Source organism: Nannospalax galili, unplaced genomic scaffold (assembly GCF_000622305.1).
Source record: "Nannospalax galili isolate Female #2095 unplaced genomic scaffold, S.galili_v1.0 scaffold800, whole genome shotgun sequence".
NCBI classification, from domain to species: domain Eukaryota; kingdom Metazoa; phylum Chordata; class Mammalia; order Rodentia; family Spalacidae; genus Nannospalax; species Nannospalax galili.
In genome coordinates this window covers 2,993,400-3,013,432 of record NW_008347125.1, presented here as the reverse complement: position 1 = coordinate 3,013,432, position 20,033 = coordinate 2,993,400, and the positions used below count along the sequence as shown (strand labels likewise).

Genomic DNA, 20,033 nt, shown 5'->3' with positions numbered 1-20,033 from the left:
ATGTTTGGTGTGCATGTATGTAAGTACACCATATATGTACAACACCAAAGGAGGTCAAAAAAGGGCATCAGATCCCTTGGAACTGGAGTTATAGACAGTTGTTAGTTGCCATGTGGGTGCTAGGACCTGAGCTCAGATCCCCTGGAAGAGCAGCCAGTGCTCTTAACCACTGAGCCCTCTCTCCAGCCCCCTCTTCTTTAAAGTTGTGTACCATTCGAATGTCCTTGGAACACTCATTCAGAACCGTCTGAACCTATTTCCCCAAATTTTAATTCTCAGGTCCCATACAAAGTTCTTTTGCTTTATTGCTTCTGAGTTTAAACTGATCATCATAATAAGCATTATATTATTTTAACTTTCTTTTATTTTTTAATATAGTTTTAGATTTATAACATTTTATTACCCCAAATAGTAAAAAGTTCAAAAACATAATGTCTTTTTTTCTTTTTTGCTTGAAAATTGTATCTTCCCAGATTTATTTAGTATCAACGTTCACCACAGTGGCCGGAAGCTAAACTAAACCTTTAGAAGGTATTGCAAATGGACCTGGTTGACACTACAGACAATAAACTCATTGTGGTGGAGGGTATACCTTCTGAATTCAAAATCCCCATGTCATTTGCTGCTCCTACTGGCGGTACATTCCCGTTTGAAGAAGTGGGTGGGGCTGGGAGCCATCTTGCCCAGCCCCTTGGTGCCGTGTTCGCTAGGAAGTAATCCTTCTGCCTTTAAATTGGCTTCTAGTAGCTCACTACACCAACCCAGAGCCACCTCTAATAAAAGTAGCAGTCCTGTGCTCTTTTTAAAATTATTTTTATTTTTTTAAATTTTTATTTATTTTTATTTTTATTCTTTTGGTCTTTTTGACACAGGGTCTCCCTGTAGCCCCAGCTGTCCTGGAACTCACTATGTAGACCAGGCTGGCCTTGAACGCACAGAGATCCGACTGCCTCTGCCTCCTGAGTGCTGGGATTAAAGGCGTGTACCACCACGCCCGGCCCATTATTTTGATTTTTATGTATATGAGTGTATTGCTTGCATATATGTAAGTGCTCCCGTGTCATACAATGCTTGTGGAGGTCATAAGAGGGTGTCAGATTCCCCTGGAACTGTACCTAAATAAAGGCAGGTGTTAGCTGCCATGTGGGTGCTGGGAGTCAAACCCAGGTCCTCAACAAGAACAGCCAGTGTTCTTCAATTAATCACTGAACCAGCTTTCCAGCCCCAGTCCTGCATTCTTTAGGCAAAGACGCAAAGCAGTACTTGGGACTCTTGGAGGGCATGTCAGCAGAGTAGATTCCTTTCCCAAACATGTGACAGGTGACAGGAGCCTTATGTGGGGCAATGCAAAGTCCATGGCTCAGGATTTCCACCCAGGTACTCGGCCTGGAACCGAGCCAGAGCAGCATCCTGTTAGGAAGCACCTCTCTGAAGGCTTCTTCTCTCCCTCCTCTGTACTTCAGAAACATCCAGCAAGGTCATACTATAGTCATTGTGTATAGGTATGTATAGGAGCATTACTCATAACATTCATGGTCCAGAGGGCACAAAGCATAGTGTAGGTTTCTATAGTGTTGGTCCAGTGGGTGTTCTAGGCTCTGACATTCTGTCTTCACCAGTTTTAGGGCGATCTCAATGTCTCCCAAAGCCTCCAGCAGTTTTTCCTTGTCTGACAGTTCTTTCTCTATCCGGTTGCTTACTGAAAGGGGTATGGAGTCCAAGCCATGTGGGATCCTGGTGTAAAATTCATTGCATGCTTCAAGGAGCACTCACCCCAGTTGGCCAGCCCAGATACAATCCTCAGTCTTCTTGAGAGACGGGTAGACTGCCTTGATCTTGTGTCACCTTTCCGAGTGGGGCTTTCTTGGTATCATACTTCATTTCGGTCATCATCACTTGCATGGTCTGTATATTTACAAATCATCTTTATCAGCTCCTGCATCTGAAGATCCAGCTGTGACTCTGGTTTCAAGGTTCTAGGAGATTGCTTGTTTTATGGGTCTAGCTGTAACATGGCATACTTTCCAGGCACTTTGTCAGACTTCTCACCATCTCCCCTATTGTTTTTTTGTCAAGGATTTTTTTTTCTGAAACGTTTTGCCTTGTGAGGTCACCAGAACAAGCCACCAAGCTGTGCTTCCCTATTTTCTCAACTCGGCCCCATCTCTTCCAAACACCAGGCTTCATCTAACAGCTGAATAAGAATGTTCTTGTTGAAGTGGAGATTGATTTGATTTAGCCTGACACAGACACCATCCCTTCACAATACATACATATCTTTCCCACCTTGGCTGTACACGCCAGGTCCACAGGAGCTGTGCTCTTTAACAACAAGCCCTTCACAGACTTGTCTTCTGTCCTGTCCTTATCCTTTCCTAGCTGCGGGTCCCCTTCTTACTCCCTCTCTCTCTGGCACGTGCACAGGCATCTTCCTGGCAGGAGGAGCGTCTTCTGCTGCTGTGTTGCCATTATTAGCTCTCTTGGTTTCACTTAGCACAACAGAAACTCACCTCCTGTTGCTGGCGCCCTGACACTGCACAGCCATTGCGCTCAAGTGTCTTAATGTTTGGATTTTTGAGAGTTTCATACACGAGTATTGATTTGCATAATTACTACCCCTCCCTTGACTTTCTGAGTTCGTGTTTAACTATAAGAAATTATTAAAATGGTACAAAGAATATCCCTACCCCCTCACTTTTCTTCCCCTCTTGGAACCATCTTTTATAATCATAGTGCAGTTATCAAGAACGGGGAATTGGGGCTGGAGAGATGGCTCAGGGGTTAAGAGCACTGACTGCTCTTGCAGAGGACCGGGTTCAAGTCCCAGTACCCACATGGTGGCTACGAACGGTCCTTAACTCCAGTTCCAAGGGAATCCAAAGCTCTCTTCTGACCTCCACGGCATTGCATTGCACGACACGGGTGCACTCACACATGCAGGCAATACACTCGTACACATAAAATAAAAATAATAAAATATAAAAAAAAGAATGGGAAATGAACAATGGTACAATATTGCTAACTAACTTCAGACTGCATTTAAATTTGGTCTGAATGTTGCCACTAACGTCCTTTTTCCAGGATCCTACCCAGGACTCATTATATCCCTTTTTCTCATTCTCTAATCTGCAATAATTCTTCCCAGCAGATGCAAACTTAATAAAAGGGTCAAAATGAACAGCATTAATAATAACTCACTCAATGTTATGAAACTTGATATAACACTTAAAAACATCATTTTGTAGTTCTCTTGCCAAAAATGAATAAACCCAGTCCAAGAAGACATCAGATAAACAGAATGGAGTGACATTCTAAACAACAGTTTGATGTTCTTCACAAGTACTACTTTTTAAAATCTTTCTGCATGTATGATATATGATGCGTATGTATTCATGTGAGTACAGGCATGTGTGGAGATCAAAGGACAATCTTACTTGAGAAAGAATATCTTGTTCACAGCTGCGTAGGCCAGGCTCGCTGGCACATGTGATCTGGGGATTCTCTTGTCTCTACCTTCCACCTCAACACAGCAGCACTCTGATTACGGAGGAGCACAATCACCTCCAGCTTTATGTATGTGGCTTCTGAGGATCTGAACTCAGGTCCTCATGCCAAATTCTTTATCAACCGAGTTATCACCAAGGTCCTTTCTTTTTTTTAAACTATCTTAATGTGTCTCATGCTCTACCAACTGAGCTAGCCAGGCACATAACTTTTTTCTTTTCTTTTTTGAGACAGGGTCTCACTGTGTAGCTCTGGCTGGCCTGGAACTCACTATGTAGACAAGGCTGGCCTAACTTGAACTCACAAAGATCCACCAATCTCTGTCTCACAAGCGCTGGGATTAAATGCATACAGTGCCATGTCCAGCTAGACGTGTAACCTTTTAAAATTTAAGTATAAATTATCTTGTGTGTGTGTGTGTGTGTGTGTGTGTGTGTGTGTGTGTGTAGTATATGTGTTCATGTGAGTATGTGCATGTGTATATGTATCAGCACAAGTGTGCAAGCATGGAGGGCAGAGGTCAATGTCGAGTATCTTCTTCAGTCACTCTCTACCTTAGTTTTTGAGACAGGATCTCCCACTGAACCTGGAGCTCATCACTTTGGCTGGACTGCTGCCCGATGAGCTCTGCCTATTTCCACCTCTCCAGCATTGGGGTTCAGATTGTGCCAGGGCATCTGGCATTTACATGGGTACTGGAGGCCTGAACTTAGGTCCTTGTGCTTGTGTACTAAGCACTTTATAGACTGAGCCACATTGCCAGCACACATTATCTTTATAATGAATATCCTTTAATTCTAATCTATAGGCGATTTCTCACTTATCGGTAGGACCACATTCAAATTTCATTTGAAGACCCATTGTTTTCTTCTGAGATAGTTTTCCTCATGATAGCTGGAATCTATATTTAAAAATCATTATAAGGCAACTATTTTAGCAGGCTGATCTAGAAATGTAATCTAATCTACTTTTCTAGGGAGAAAAGTCTTCTAGTCTCCTTCTGATGACTGAGGAATACAGCTCTCTTACTCACTCTCCCTTCATTTGGTGGGCAATGGGAATTTTATCTCCTCCCTGGCCTTTTTAAAACACGTGTAACCCCTACCCTTTCCACCCACAATTGCTCTGCTTCTATTAAACAATAATGCATTGGAAATGATGGAATACGCCTTTAATCCCAGCAGAGGCAGGCAGAATTCTGTGAGATTGAGACCAGCCTGGTCTACTTAGCAAGTTCCAGACCAGCTGAGGCTACAGGAAGACTTGTCGAAAAACAAAACAAACTAATAGCAACTTCCAAGCCTGGAAATTTCCCTTACCCTAAACCTGCTACTCTTTTCTCTTCCCCTAATCCCTGATTCCTAGCTTAAAGAACTATTTTTGGAATCCCTGCTCTTCGGACATTCACAGGCCCCTCTGGCTTTCCAGACTCAGCTCTGAGCTCTGTAAACTCTTCAGATTTGGGATGGATTCCAAAGAAACAAGTGAAAGTCTACCTCCACTAGTTTAATCCCTTACTAAACTCAGTCTGCTAACTGGGCTGATCCTTGCCATCCTCCCAGAGATACAAACTCAAAGGTTTCAGGAAAAGGAGAGCTTTGGATGAGGAGAGAGCTAACAGCTCACTGGACCTTGGAAAGGACTCAGAACATAAGCTGCAGGAAGGGAAATGCAGTGTCCTGGAGGGATGGGAATGAAGAAGTTTCTTTGCCCCTTGTCTGTCCTTCCCCACTGGCTCTGCAAGGACACATGGCCTCCACACAGGTTCCTGCAGACAGAAGCTGGCCTGCTGTACTAATGTCAGCTACTGTTAGGATAGCCTCTGTGCATCTCAGATAACTAGTCAACACCACAGGCCTCCCACCTTTTCTGGCTTTTTTCCTTATTCTGTGGAATATGCACTGGCAAGTCTGAGACTTTGTACTACTTTTTACTACTGCTAGTGGTGATGGGGACATAGGAGATAAACAGTACTGACAGAGGAACACAGAAACCATTTGAAATGTAAATTAAAGGGGCTCTGGACATTTTCCAGGTGTCTTAAATGCTTCTTCACCCAGGACCTTCAGGTTCTTTATCTTAAATTGTTCCACATTTAACCTTCTGCTCTGCAGTCTTTTTTGGCCTTTTCTATTTTCCAGGGAGGCCTGGGTCTGGGAGTTTCAGTCAGATCTTTGAGATTGCCTTTTCTTCCTGCTGTAACACAGTAGAAAGGAATTCTTGTGTGCTGTTCATTGCTGAACCCCGACACTGCTTCTTACTAAATAGTTCTAAATGACTTAAGACAGAATTGTATAATCTCTTGAATCTTTGTTTTCTTCTTTAAAAAGATGAAGTACTTTTTCTTACAGAACTGTTAGGAAGCTGGGGAGACTGTACACTCTGTGGCACACAGTAGACATCAAACAACTGCAGCTACTCTGGTCTCCAGCACCCATTCGGCAACTATGTCTACCCAGCTACTCACAGGTACAGATGTAAGGTCCTCGAGGAGGCAGCAACAATTCTCTGACCATATCTTTTACTACTTACTTGTCCATGCATTAAAACTAAGAGCTCAAGAGCTAATGGAAACCTTCACTCTTCCACCAAACTTGACCCCATGTTGGGGTTTTTTTTGGTCTTTTTGGGACAGGGTCTCCCTGTGACCCCAGCTAGCCTGGAGCTTGTTGGATGGACTGGGCTGGCCTGGAGCTCACAGAGATCTGCCAGGCTCTGCCTCCCAAGTGCTGAGATTGAGGATGTATGTCACCATGCCCGGCTTTAGTCTTCGATTTCTTATCCCTACTTTTTCACTCTTAAACTTCATTGTATATTTTTATGTAACGTGCTTCAAGTTATTTCTGGAAAAATGTGTTAAAAATTGTCTCTTTGGAATAATAAAAATATTCTTAAAAAAAAACCCTAAGAATTCAGTAGCTAGGAATTAAACAAGTTGTAGGTCTAAGGCAGAACAGGAAACAGGAAATGATAGAACTCTTTATTGGCTTTTCATTTAAAAAGAATTGTACTAAATTTTGAAAAGAACATAGCATTTCTAAATATTTAAAAGGTTGTTCTTTGTCTTGAATCCTAAAAAAGTCGTTTACTATATCAACAACGACAACAACGTCCTTCCAATCCCTTTTGTCACATTTCTGACCAGGTCTCCTATTTAAAACATTAAGTCTAGTTAACCCTTTTCAAACCATCAAACGACAGTCCTTATAAATGATCATTTGATTCATATTCTACTAAAATACGAGAAAACCCAGTACAGTACCCTACCTTACACACATGGCTCTTCTAATATTCATATGTAGAACTCATCTCTCCAGGCAAGATCCTTTCCAACTAGACCAGAAATAGTATCACTAGCTCTGTCCACCTCTCCCCTCCAGCTTCTTGGGCAGCAGAGGCACTAAACTAATGGTGTGAAGCTACTGTGCTAGCCTCCTGTCTCAGGATCCAGCTTCCTCCACGGCTTGTTTGTAAAGCTGTTCACTGCTACGCTCTCACGTGTTTCTATTCCTTAACAATAGGCGGGTTGTTTCCCAACTGGAAAATTAACATGAACATCCACATCATCCTGGCAGTTGTCGACTGCAGTCATTTTCCAGGCGGCCAACTGAAGGCCATGCATAGAGCCGTCTTTGTTGTGAGAAAAACCATTTCTTTGGAGTTTAGGTAGATACTGAAGTTGTTTTGTGCTGCACTGTTCCTGGCTCAAATACATGCAAATGGCAGCAAACATGCTGTGAGTACAGGCGACAGGGAACGAGAGCTGGTCAATTCTGTGAGGTTCTTATGCTCTCAATTTTGGCATATGTCTCTTTTGAATTTACTTAAATTCTGAATTAATTAGTTTTCAAATTCGTGTTCTTTTCATTTCTTCAGAATTACTTGAAAGTAAAATTTAAAAAAATAAGCAGCTTTGACACTTGTTAATCATGTAATAAAATTAGCTTGGCAGAGGATTTCATACAAGGTAACATCCCAAGCCAACTAAGTTTGGTTATAGATAAAACAATGCTTATATACTATGCTTTCCCAGGGTATAAAAAAGCAAATAATGGTGCCTTGGTGTCCTAGTTATTTTCTGTTCTGTGATAAAAACACTGACCGAAACCAATTTGGGGAGGAAAGGATTTATTTCATCTTACATCTCCCAGGTCACAGTTCATCACTGAAGGAAGCCAGGGCAGGACCCTGGAAGAAGAGCTGAAGCACAGACCATGGAGGAACGTTGCTTACTGGCTTGGTTCCCTGGCCGGTGCTCAGCCTACTTTCTTATAAAACCCAGGATCACCTGCCCAGAGGTGGCATCACCCACAGTGGGCTGGGCCCTCCCATATCACTCATCAAGAATATGCCCCACAGACATGGCCACAGGCCAATCCAATGGAGAAAATTCCTCAACTGAAGTTCCCTCTACCCAGAAATGTCCAGTAGCTGAAGGTGTCCAGCACACATGATTGCCATTATATCAGATAACTCTTCTAAAAAGATAAATATTAAGTTTTCCTTTCAGAAGAAAAACAGTAGGTCAAACTCTTAATCACCTAATTTCTGGGAAAAAAAAAAAAAAGGGAAGTTGTAGCTCAACAAAACACCTATAGCTCAACTGTTTCAGAAAATTGTGCTGTAGATTTAATTGAGCCAGTAAGAGTCCATCCAACTCCAGGAACAGATAGTAGGCATGAGATCACCATGAATCTCTTTAGTTAAAAAGTAAAGTAAATTGAACTCTTGGTAATTGTTTTTTGGGGGGCTAAGGAAATGGCTCAGTACATAAAGCACTTGTCTGACAAGTGTGAGGACCAGAGTTCAGATCCCCCAAACCCACATAAATGCTAGGCAGGCATGGCAGCCACTGTAGGCCCAGTACTTGGGAGGCAGAGACAAGGGATCCCCAGGGCAAACTAGCTAATCAAACTAGCCAGAATTGACAAGCTCTGGGTTCAGTGAGAGATCATGCCTCAGTAAATAAAGTGGAGAGTGATCACAGAAGACACTCAATATCAACTTTAGGCCTCTGCATGCATGGGCACTCATGCACATTCAAACACATATGAACATTCATATTCAAATGCACAAAAATGCACATACACATGCAAAATACATTTTCTAATCTTCAATCACTGGAAGCCAAGAGCTAATTCTTCTCTTCTTGTATCTTTCAGAGTACAGAAGCGTGCCTTTCCTTTGGCATCAGAAATCCCATGCAAAGTTCAGCAATATTTCATATGAGACATGTCACCATTTTGATCTAAACCCTTCTAGCATACTGGTAAGGCAAGACCAACAACAAACATTGGTTCTCTCAAACCAGTCAGTAACGGTGGCTACTGAAAAATGCCCCTTACTTTGTGCCTGTATTAGATACTGTAGTCTTCAGGGTGGCACATATAAAGACAAAGCAGTCCTTATAAAATGTGAGCTCTGGCAGACCTTATTTTCAAATACTAGACTGCATTAGCATAATACATTTTTAAAAAACGTTTTCTTCTGTCAAATTATCAGAAAAAGATCAAGTGTAAGCTCAGAAACAATTTTATTCAAAATTCATCATCACTCTGGAACCCTTTTCAGTAACAACAAAACACACACTTTCCCACATGCTTTAATGGATTTGGGGGCTTATACAATTTATTTCAAGCTTCTGTTTAGCTTTTTTCTTTCATATAACCTTACTCAATGCCTAACAGCTACCTTGAATATAGTATGAAGGATTTTTCTGACTTCTGGGACAAGTATTTTTTAAATATTATAAGAAAATCATAGTATTATTGCATTGACAGCTTTAAAAATTTACTGGGAGCTCCCTAAAATGATTTTATTTGCTTTATTAAAGAGCAGTAGGTATCATACTGCTGTAGTTTTAAGAGTCTGTGTTTCTACATAAACGTCTTCAGTCTAGTCGTGTTATTTTAGGTGTCTGGCAACCTTGTCCATAGGAGTGAGTCATCTGCCTTCCATAAACTCAAAACAGGATTTTGTTAAGTCGTGCTGGTTTGTAACAAGTGGAAATATTATAGTTTCCATTTCTAATATGCTTTTCACTAACCGAACTGAAGAAAGCATCTTTGGAATTGACTTTAGTTGGGGGGAGTCAATAAGTTACTGAGAAGCCCACTGAACAGTGAGTTAGAATTATATTTAAATGACCTGCATTAATCTCTTCAAATTTGAAAACTATTTTGAGGAACTACTAGGGATCAAACATGGAGCCTTGTAGATGCACTAGGCAAGTGCCCCACTACTGCGCTGAATCCTCAGCCCCAATGTTTTAACATTCTACATTAACTGAATAATTCAGGAATGTTACTAAAAGTTCAAATGGATCACAGTGTGATGGTTAGTTTTTACTGTCAACTTGACAAACCTAGTGTCACTTGGGAAAAGGGAACCTCATGTAAAGAATTTCCTTTATCAGACTGGTAACATGTGGTCATGTCTGTGGGGAATTGTCTTTATTACTGATTAATGTAGGAGGGCCCAGCCCACTGTCCGTGGAACTATTCCTCCAGCAGGTGGTCTGGGCTATATAAAAAAGCCAGCAAGGACCTAGCCAGAAAGTGAGCCAGTAAGCAGCATTCCTCCATGGTCTCTGCATCAGTTCCTGCTGAGCTCCTGCCCTGGCATCCCTCAATGAAGGACTGTAACCTCTAAACTGAAAGAAACCCTTTCCATCTCAAATGCTTTTGGTCATGGTGTCATCACAGCAACAGAAAGCTAACCAGGATACACAGATTACAGAATTATTGAAGTGAACCCATGTGATACAGTGTCCATGGAGGACAGAAAGTAGTGTTGGATCCCCTAGAACTGGAGTTACAGACAGTTAACCATGTGGGTGCTGGGATTCAAACCCAGGTCTTCTACAAGAACAGTCAGTGCTCTTCAACCGCTGAGCCATCTCTCCAGCCCAAATTACAGAATGTCTAAGCTGGAAAGGACTTTGTTGATTATGAAAATTAGATATTTAGGCTTAAGGGGAAACTTCTTTGAGAATACACAACAGAAAATAGTCTAGTTTGAGAATTAACTAAAAAGTTCTATAGTACTAAAAAGATAGAAAATATAGTATAGGGGGCTGGAGAGATGGCTCAGTGGTTAAGAGCATGTACTGCTCTTCCAGAGAATCTGAGTTCAGTTCCTAGCACCTAAGTTGAGCGGCTCAAAACTGCCTGTAACTCCAGATCCAGAATCTAAGACCTTTGGCCTCCAAGTGTACCTGCACTCATGTGTACATACCAACCCCCCACAGGTACAGATGCATACACATAACTAAAATAATAAAAACAGCCAGGCATGGTGGCACACACCTTTAATCCCAGCACTCAGGAGGCAGAGGCAGGTGGATTTCTGTGAGTTGGAGGCCAGCCTGGGCTACATAGTGAGTTCCAGGTGAGCTGGGGCTACATAGGAGTTCCTGTCTCAAAAAAATAAACAAGTGCAGGTAATACACTCGTACACATAAAGTAAAAATAATAGCCGGGCGTGGTGGTGCATGCCTGTAGTCCCAGCACTTGGGAGGCAAAGGCAGGAGGATCTCAGTGAGTTCAAGGCTAGCCTGATCTACATAGTGAGTTCCAGGACAGCTGGGGCTTCAGGGGGGCCCTGTCTCAAAAAGACCAAATAAATAAATAAATAAATAAATATTTTTTAAAAAAATAAATCTTTGTAAAAAAGAAAATGTAGTTCAATCCTTTTTCACTTAAAGAATAATGAGATATAATGCATCAATAAACAGGGAAAAAAAACTATTAGGGAAATTTAAAGAAGTTTTTTTAAAAACAAAATCATAGCATGTTGTCCTCTTCAGTCCCAACTTAGTTTTGGATTAAGCATCAAGGCAGTATATGTTAAATGCCAAATGAATACAGTAACTAGAGCCTCCTGTCCAGTATGGTATGTACTATGCACATATGACTACTGAGTACCAAGCATCTGACGTATGACTAGTTCAATTTGAAGACTTAATAATAAAAATAAAATCTCATTTAATGTTTTATATTGATTGGACAGTGAAATAATCTTTTATTTTGGATTAGATAAAATATATTCCTTAAATTCTTTTCATTTGTTTATTTTTAATATTTTAAAGTTTTTATATTTTTATTTATTTTTTTTTATTTTTAATAACTATATGATTAGAAGAAGCATTTCATTACAGCTTTAACATATTCAATAACACACTCCAGAGCAAGAGTACATCTCTTTCACAAGTGGCTGTAAGTTTCTAGGTTCACAGTTGAATTAATACAGTTACACAATTTTAAATGTGGCTGTTAGGATATTTGCAATTACAGATATGGTCTACATTATATGTCTGGGTAAAGCAAGACAAGGACAGTGAGTTCTATTAAGTTAGAAGAAAAAAATTATGTAATATGATATCAAGATGTTATTTCAGAAAGTAAAAACGTGGGCTGGAGAGATGGCTCAGCAGTTAAGAGCACTGACTATCCTTACAGAGGGCGTAGGTCCGGTTCCTTGCACCACATGGCGACTAACAACCAACCGTCTGTAACTCCAGTTCCGGAGGATCTGATGCCCTCTTCTGATCTCCGCGGGCCTTGCACAACACAGGTGCACTTGCACACATGCAGACAATATACTCATACACAGAAAATAAAAATAATAAAATAAAATAATTTTTAAAAAGTAAAAGCCCCAGTCATGGTGGCTCAGGCCATTACTCTCAGCACTTGGAATCTATAAGTTAGGCCAGCCCTGCACTCCACAGCAAGAGACTGTCTCAAAAGCAAATTCATGAAGATACTATGACCTAAAGGATTCAAAAAGAGATAAAAGAGGCATTCCATGCTTCAAGAACAAACTTTTGTAAACAGAAAGAAGAGCTGTCAGACTCAGAAGATGAGGGAATGTTCGGAAGAAATTCTTTCTCATGTGATACCAGAGAGTGTTAGGTAGAACAAGTCAGACTCATTAACACTGAAGGCCCTCTTTGCCCCAGGCATCTGTAGACCCATTAGAAATCAGATATGTATATGGGCTAGAGAGACGGCTTAGAGGTTAAGAACACTGGCTGTTCTTGCAAAAGACCCAGGTTTGAATCCCAGCACCCACATGGCAGCTAGCAACTGTCTGTAACTCCAGTTCCAGGGGATCCGACAGCCTCTTCTGTCCTCTGCGGGCATTGCACAACACCGGTGCACTTTACCTACATGCAGGCAATACACTCATACACAGAAAATAAAAATACTAAATAATTTTTTAATGTAAAAAAAGAAATCAGATGTGTAAGACAAAAAGTACACAAGAAGGATTCGGTTGCCTTTGCTCACTATCGCCAATGGCTGTAAGAATGCCGGGATGTGCCAAACAGCCAAAGAACACTTGTTGACTGAGTGGATGAACAAACGACTCCTGCAGAAAGGGAGGTGCTTCCCAGGATAACTGTGAGACAGGAGCACTGAGAGAAAGAAGATGTGTGTAAGGAGTGAGCACCTGCCCAAAGCCTGGCTAAGCTTATCTTCTGTAGGATTTAAGGAAATCAGGTATGAAGGTTATGGCACAAAACCAGCCCTTCTCAAACCCTGCAGTTTTGCATCTATTATCTGAAGACCTGAAGTGAAGAATGAAATAAACCTTCCTCAGCATTCGAACTGTGATCTCTGAAGAAAAGCAGAGGATGCCATATGCCCACATAGGTAGGCTTAGCCCCTCCTCTTCAAGGGTGATACAGATCAACAGCATCCTCCCTACAACATACCACATGGTCTTCATCACAGAGGAAGATCTTATTTCCTGTCTTCTCTCCCACAATCTTCTAAACTGACTATAATATAGGATCCTGTCACACAGAAAAACAGAGGCCTAACACAGTCTGCTATGAAAGTTAGATGGAAAGCTCTCGGGGTTCTGACACCCTTTTCTAGCCTTCTCAGTTTCCCATATATACCATACACACACACACACACACACACACACACACACACAAAGAGACACAGAAATAAAACAATAATAATAATTAAATACAAAAAAAATGAAAAGTAGAAGCAAGTACAGCAGTATGGGAAGAACTTTCTAGACATGCAATTATAGACAAAAATGTAAAGTTAAAGGAAGGACAGCAGTGTCCAGTAATACATCTTTATCTAGAAAGGGTTTAGATTTTAAAAGAAAAGGTGATTTTTGAAAACATTTTAGCATGCTCTTTTGTGTAGTTATGTGAAGGACAGATGGTGAAGACTGAAAACAGAAAGGTCTTCCTGAATCGATGCGAATTGGAATACCACTGCCCAGAGCCACCAACTAAAAGCATTTCTAGGAAAAGCCACCTGAAGCAGGCTAGTTCCCATAAGGATCAGCCTACTCTGCCCTGAGTCAGCGCTTTACTCTTTCCCCAGTGCTTTCACATTCGGGTCACTTTCTTTACTCCAGCAGATAGGAAGAGACAGTGGCACTGGCAGGAGAACAAAACAGAAACTCTAGGAAGCAATAAAGCAACATGAGTCAAGAAGGGAAATTCCTATTGCCATGTAGGGACTGCTGGTCTATAAAATGCTCTGGATGCACCAATTAAGATCTTCCCTTCAGGTTCAGCCTTTCTACTCTCCAAGGGGAGCCGCAAAGCCCAAGCAGGAGCAGCATCAGCATCAACAATCACCAAGATGACCACGAAGGGCATGGCTGTGGCCTTGGCTGTGATACTCTGCACCGCAGTTGTTCAAGGTATATGGTACTTCTCACTTCTCAGTTGGTATGTGGGTTTTGTAATTTTTCAAATGTCTTTTCTCCTACTTTTATCCTAAAATCTGGTAAGTTTACTTAACTTCATACATGAGAAGTTACTTAAGAGTATTGGCAGAAAATGTTGGAAATGTTTAAGGAACTACACATGATTATTATAACCAGAGATGATAAACCAAGGAATTTTTTATTTTGTGACAATTATCTAGCAAGAGACTTTACTAGTAGCTAAGACCATTTTATATGGAATTGGGAGACTATTAATTTATTATCATCAATAATCAACAATTTCAGGATAGAGAAAAGGAAATTTCTCTCTAGGGCTATGATACATAATTATTTCACTAGGTTTTTGATCAATATTTCACTATGGACAAGAATATTAAAAAGATAGTGAAGATATTGATAATTCTCTATAGGTCTTCTCCAAAAGAATATTGTTTCTGAATAGAAACATTAATATTTTCCTCATAGCTTTACCCTAGAAATGTATCTCTTGTGATTTGATAGTTCTTTTCATGTAATTATTACAGCCAATTAAGAAATACATAAACACACACACACACACATACACATTTAAAAAATGAAATGTTTTAAAATAAATAAAATAACAAATCTTTGTTTCCCTGGGGATGTTTGGGAATTCTCAAACATAGTTTTAGCTGTAAAGGATAACATGATTTTATGATAATCTGAATTTGGAAAGACAAAAATCAAAAGAATTGTTATTTGATCATTTAATAAAAAAAAAGATCACTGATGACTATGAAACTGTACTTGTATACATATCCATTTAATCAGTTATAAAATTATTCAAAATAAATATAGAAGAAAACAACAACACTAGCAGGAACTCCACCATTTCACAAAGGCAACTTCCGTTCTTTGTGTTGCTGTATGTTGTGTAGCTGTTATTTAAAGAAAACGAGTGCTGGGCGGGTGGCATACACACACTTGTAATCTTGCCATTCAGAAGGCTGGGACAGGATAATACTGAAATGGGGCAGACTGTGTAGTGCTTCACATTCAAGGTCATTCTGGGCTTTAGAGTGAGTTGGAGTCCAGCCTGGTCCAAATAGTGAGACCTGTCTAAACCCTAAATTAAATAATTAAAAATAAAAATTAAGGAATGAATTAATCAAGGATAAGGTAAATTAGCATAAACCAGGAAATTATTCTAGAGAGATTCACAACTTCATTTCCATCTGGACAAACTACATAGAAAGTCACATTTTTTTTTTTTTACTATTTTGTTTTAATAACTTTAACACAGTAACAGACCAAATGTAAAGTACAGTATTTATCAGTAAAGAATGTAGGCTATTTTCTTATGACTAACTCCTTTAAAATACAATGATCTGACAAAATTCTAACATATTCCATTAATTCTTTTCAGACTTTAATATATGTATGAATTTTAAACCAAGACAGAAATTCCTTTGTGAAACCTACTGTGACTTCTAGAGCTATGCGAATTCTGTGCTTTCTTACCTTCTTTCACAGCCTGGATCATAAACAGTTTACAACAAAACTACTCACTTTTTAAACTGATTCTGGAAGAATTCCTATGCATAAAAGAGGCAAACACACTTCACCTCTAATAAATGGCCCACAGGCATCCTTTTATATAGTAATGGTTTGCTAACAAATTCAAAGAGAAAATTATCAACATCGTAATAGAAATGTATCTCATATTCACTACCAGGATCGTAACCGCAGCCATGTTTTGCAGATACAAGCCTAACCAATGCTGTGATCTGTTCTAGGTGTCCTTATGTTCAAAGGGGGGCGCTGCCTTTGCAGAGGCCCTGGAATGAAAGCAGTGAGAAGAGCTAACATTGAGAAAGCCTCCGTAATTTACCCAAGTAACAGTTGTGACAGAGTTGAAGTGATGTAAGTAATAGACTTGCAGAAGATGACAGTGGGGATGACTTTGTTTCACTGATGTTTTCCCCTCCTGAAGTTTAAGGCTTCTTTGTATTGTCCCTTGACAGCATTACCCTGAAAGAGCATAGAGGACAAAGATGCCTGGATCCCAGCTCAAAGCAAGGACGCCTCATAAGACAGGTAGGTTACCAGACCACTTCCAAGTTGTAATCTGCTTTAACCAAGAGTGAGCTTTGGAAAAACAGACAAACAAACAGACAGACAGACAGACAACTGAAGAAGGACTCTGCTATGATGGAATATGTCTGAAATACTCAATTAAGGGGTTATGACAACATCCTTTTTTCTGTGTTTTTACGGGTCAGCTCTTAATTACTGAGGAAACAAAAACAGCCCAGTAAATAAAACTCTTCATTTTTTCATCACAGTACCACGAAAAAAAGAATTTTTTAAAACACTGGAACATATGAAGTCCCGGACAAGAGGGTTTGGAAACCTGGAAGCTGAACCCTGACTACTGAAATAAGAATGCTCCAACCGGAAACAGACTTCTTCCTGCCTGTTGAATATACATTCCCTCACTGCTAGGTTACAGAAACTTCGAGGAGACTTGGTACTTCTAACTGTTCTGCTTGGGCATGAAAACGTTTATCTGTAGAAGTCCTGTGTCTATACTAGCACATCCATGTTACCTTCTCGGTTTACGATGGAAACATTAAGATTGTTACTGTAAACCAACCCAGAAGCATCTACATGTGTAGTATGACATTCCTCAAAGAACTGTTCACACGAATATGCCTCTCCCCAACTATCATTAGCATGTAAACATCAAGGGGAAAGTTTTCATGTATCATCTTGTTTCCTTTATTTAAAAAGGCTGTAATTGATGAGATGGATTACAGAAATGTATAAGATATAGAGGTAGTGAGAGCACAAATATTTCAGAATTGAGTTAGTAACACTGACTTTTTTCAAGTTTTTTTCACTGAGATGCTTTAAAAGAATTAAGATAGTGTATTTCATATGTATTTGGTTTTATCCAATTTTATCGATGACAGTAACTCAAATATACTTTAAATGTAAATTGTTTTTTCTTACCAAAAATGTTGAAAAAATATATGCTGTCAACATATCTGTCAATCATCTTTATTCTCTGTGATTCTATTTCTTTCTCTAATAAGCTACCATAATTCTATTTCTTTTAAATACATGGAATCTTGCTATGTAGCCCTGGCTGACCTGGAACTTGCTATGTAAACCAGGTTGGCCTTGAACTCACAATGTAGACCAGGCTAGCTTCAAACTCAAGAGGTCTGCCTGCCTCTGCCTGCCAACTGCTGGGATTAAAGGTGTGTGCTCACTCCATAAACCTCATTAAAGTATAAACAACCATACACTTTCTGGAACACTCAGATGCTTTTAAATTGTTTACCTTGTATTTCAGAAGCACACAACTACTTGTCATCCTGCAGAATTCTTTAGGAACAGACTTTAGTGATAGTCATAAAAGACATCTCTTCAGGAGGTGAAGATATTCCTAGTTCAAATCCCCTTTTCACCTTGGGCAAATTCCTTATATTGTGGATCTCTGAGGCAAGACACAAAGGAGATTTCCCTTCTACCCACAACAAAGATTTAGTCAAGCTGTTTCTACCTTGAACTTTGAACTTCAGCTAGGACAGCAAAGAAGCTATGGGTAATAAAATGCTTTAAAGCAGCAGCAGCGTAAGACTTGATAAGTAGAGCAGGTGAGGGGCCTGAGTGACTCCATCTTGGATAAAACCTCCATGGGATTGACCCAGCCCTGAGCCCTGTCCAAGAAAAACCACAATACTTGGAATGGATAGAGAACAACTCCCCTACCAATGGTCAATTAACCAGGGACAGGAAAGTACTAAAGTCCAGATGTCTTTTCAGATTTCCTGAAGCCAGCAGTTTATGGTTTGGCACTGAGCTGCAGCCAATCAGATGTTTGCCAGGATGGAGACCCCCCTACTCCCCTACTTGCTGAACTTGCTGATATAAACCTATAAAAACCTCTGTCTCCCAAAGCAAGGGGTCTCACATCTGAGATCCGCTGAGTGGGTGACAGAGTGGACCCAAGCTTAAGCTTGGTCCCCTTGTATGTTTGCATCGGTCGGCTCCTTGGTGGTCTTGGGGGTCTCACGAACTGGGCACAACACAGGCTTCCTAACACAGAGCAGGACTCTCCCTAGTCCTTTATGCTACCTTGCACCCTTGGGTTCTAGTCCATTTTCTAAGCCCAATTCTCTAGTCCACAGCTTCTTAAACAATGGGTTACAATGTAACTCAATGGAGGAGTCTCAAAAAACTTGACAACAGTAAAAGAGCTCTGAATGCACACAACCAAAAATTAATTCAGAATCAAACACATGAAGAATCTAAGGTGTTTCTGGCCGTGCTTGCCCACGTTGCATTGTGGGACTTCAATGCAACATGCACTGCACTATGCATGACGTTACACCAGGCCATGCCAATGAACACTGCTTGAAACACCTTAGCTCAGATCAAAGACTATTGTGCACACAATGAACTTTAGTGTTTTTACTGTGCATACACAGTTTTCTGCTCTTATAGAAACAGTTGTTTTTATTATAGAAACAATAAAACCTTTCACATTTTCGGACTGTCGTTTCTTTCCTTCTCCCACATTTGCTGAGCTGCTGTGTCTGACATGGCTGTTTCTTTCCCAGATCTACTATGTTTCTCTGTTCTTTTTGTGGAGTGTACACTTTCATGTATTCACATAGAGGAGGCTTCTTTCTTCTTCCTCCCCGTAAAGGATGCCATTAAGAATTTTCAATGGTCCAACCCCAACTTTAAGGCCTAATAACCACATCAATGACCGGCACAGCAAACGACATTGGTGTAATAATGGCACTTTTATCTTGGGGGTAATCAACAGCTACCTAATTGGACTTAAAGTCCACTCAATGACAGGAAACTCATGTGTGGTACTGTAAACATAGCCAAATACACATGGCTAGAAAGGTCATAGATCTTAGAGAAAATCCCAAGGCTGTCACATCCCTAGACAAATATAATTTCTTACTATGTGCAAAATATGGATGCTTATATTTAGAGACAAGTACATAGTCACCACTCATCAAAGAAACTTCTTTTGCAACAGATATAGATTATTACAGAATTCAAAACTAGTCATATATAGACATTGTCTGTGAATTTCCCAAGCCTAAGTGGCACATCTAAATGCAACCTCTGCACCTGAGGCTCACAGAACATAGAACAAGGGGTAAAGAGAACACTAATGCAACTCTCAGCTCTCATCAATGAAGTTCCCTCATGCAACAGAGGGCCAGTAACACAAAAGTTTACAAATAGCCAAAGTTTAGAGAGTAAGAGTCTGCAGAATGTGGGTCCTTGGACAGGACTCCTAGGTCCAATCCCCAGCACTGAGAAAACAAAGACTGAGTTGCTGACTTGAGTTTCATTTTTAAAAAAATCAATTAATTTTAGCTTAGGATTCATTTTATTTAGTTTAGGGTTAGGACAGAATTTCTAACAATTTCTGAAGTGTCACTAAACACACTAGTCATCTTGTAACTATGCGAAGCAGTGTTCACAACACTGACAATTGTAAAATGAAGTATCAGTTAACTTTGAAACACATTGAAGATGCTCCCTGTCCTCTAGTGTCAGCATCTAACAGAGACTGAATTATGTAAAATGGAACAATGCAATCTCATTAGTATGCAAGCTTGTTCATCTTTAGTAAATGGCAAAATTATATGTATGCCAAATAATTATTTTAAAATAAATTCTTCATGATTAGTAAACATTTGCTTTGTACCTATCTATCTGAAGAGTCACATAAAATTTACTGGGCACAAAGGAAGTTGAAGAAGTTAATAAGCCTTGTCCTAGTCTTCCTGTGATTCTTCAACTGCTAATTAAATTCC

The 20,033-nt window shown here is 40.1% G+C and overlaps 1 protein-coding gene and 1 pseudogene across 1 annotated transcript; one reads left to right on the top strand and one right to left on the bottom strand.

The window, feature by feature from the left end:
- Positions 1-492: 492 nt before the first annotated feature.
- Positions 493-11,993, bottom strand: LOC103742481 (annotated as a pseudogene).
- A 2,081-nt stretch (positions 11,994-14,074) lies between these two features.
- On the top strand, positions 14,075-16,594 carry Cxcl11 (C-X-C motif chemokine ligand 11). Its single transcript, XM_017800732.2, has 4 exons — positions 14,075-14,187; positions 15,972-16,098; positions 16,200-16,272; positions 16,521-16,594. Exons 1-4 carry the CDS (start codon positions 14,127-14,129, stop codon positions 16,560-16,562), a joined length of 303 nt encoding a protein of 100 aa, XP_017656221.1. The 5' UTR covers positions 14,075-14,126; the 3' UTR covers positions 16,563-16,594.
- The last annotated feature ends 3,439 nt before the right edge of the window (positions 16,595-20,033 follow it).

Bases quoted from the DNA above. Each gene is read 5' to 3' on its own strand.
- Cxcl11 (XM_017800732.2), top strand. From the start codon at position 14,127: ATGACCACGAAGGGCATGGCTGTGGCCTTGGCTGTGATACTCTGCACC. The intron at 16,099-16,199 runs GTAAGTAATAGA...GTCCCTTGACAG, and splicing joins TGTGACAGAGTTGAAGTGAT to CATTACCCTGAAAGAGCATA. The intron at 16,273-16,520 runs GTAGGTTACCAG...TTTTCATCACAG, and splicing joins AAGGACGCCTCATAAGACAG to TACCACGAAAAAAAGAATTT.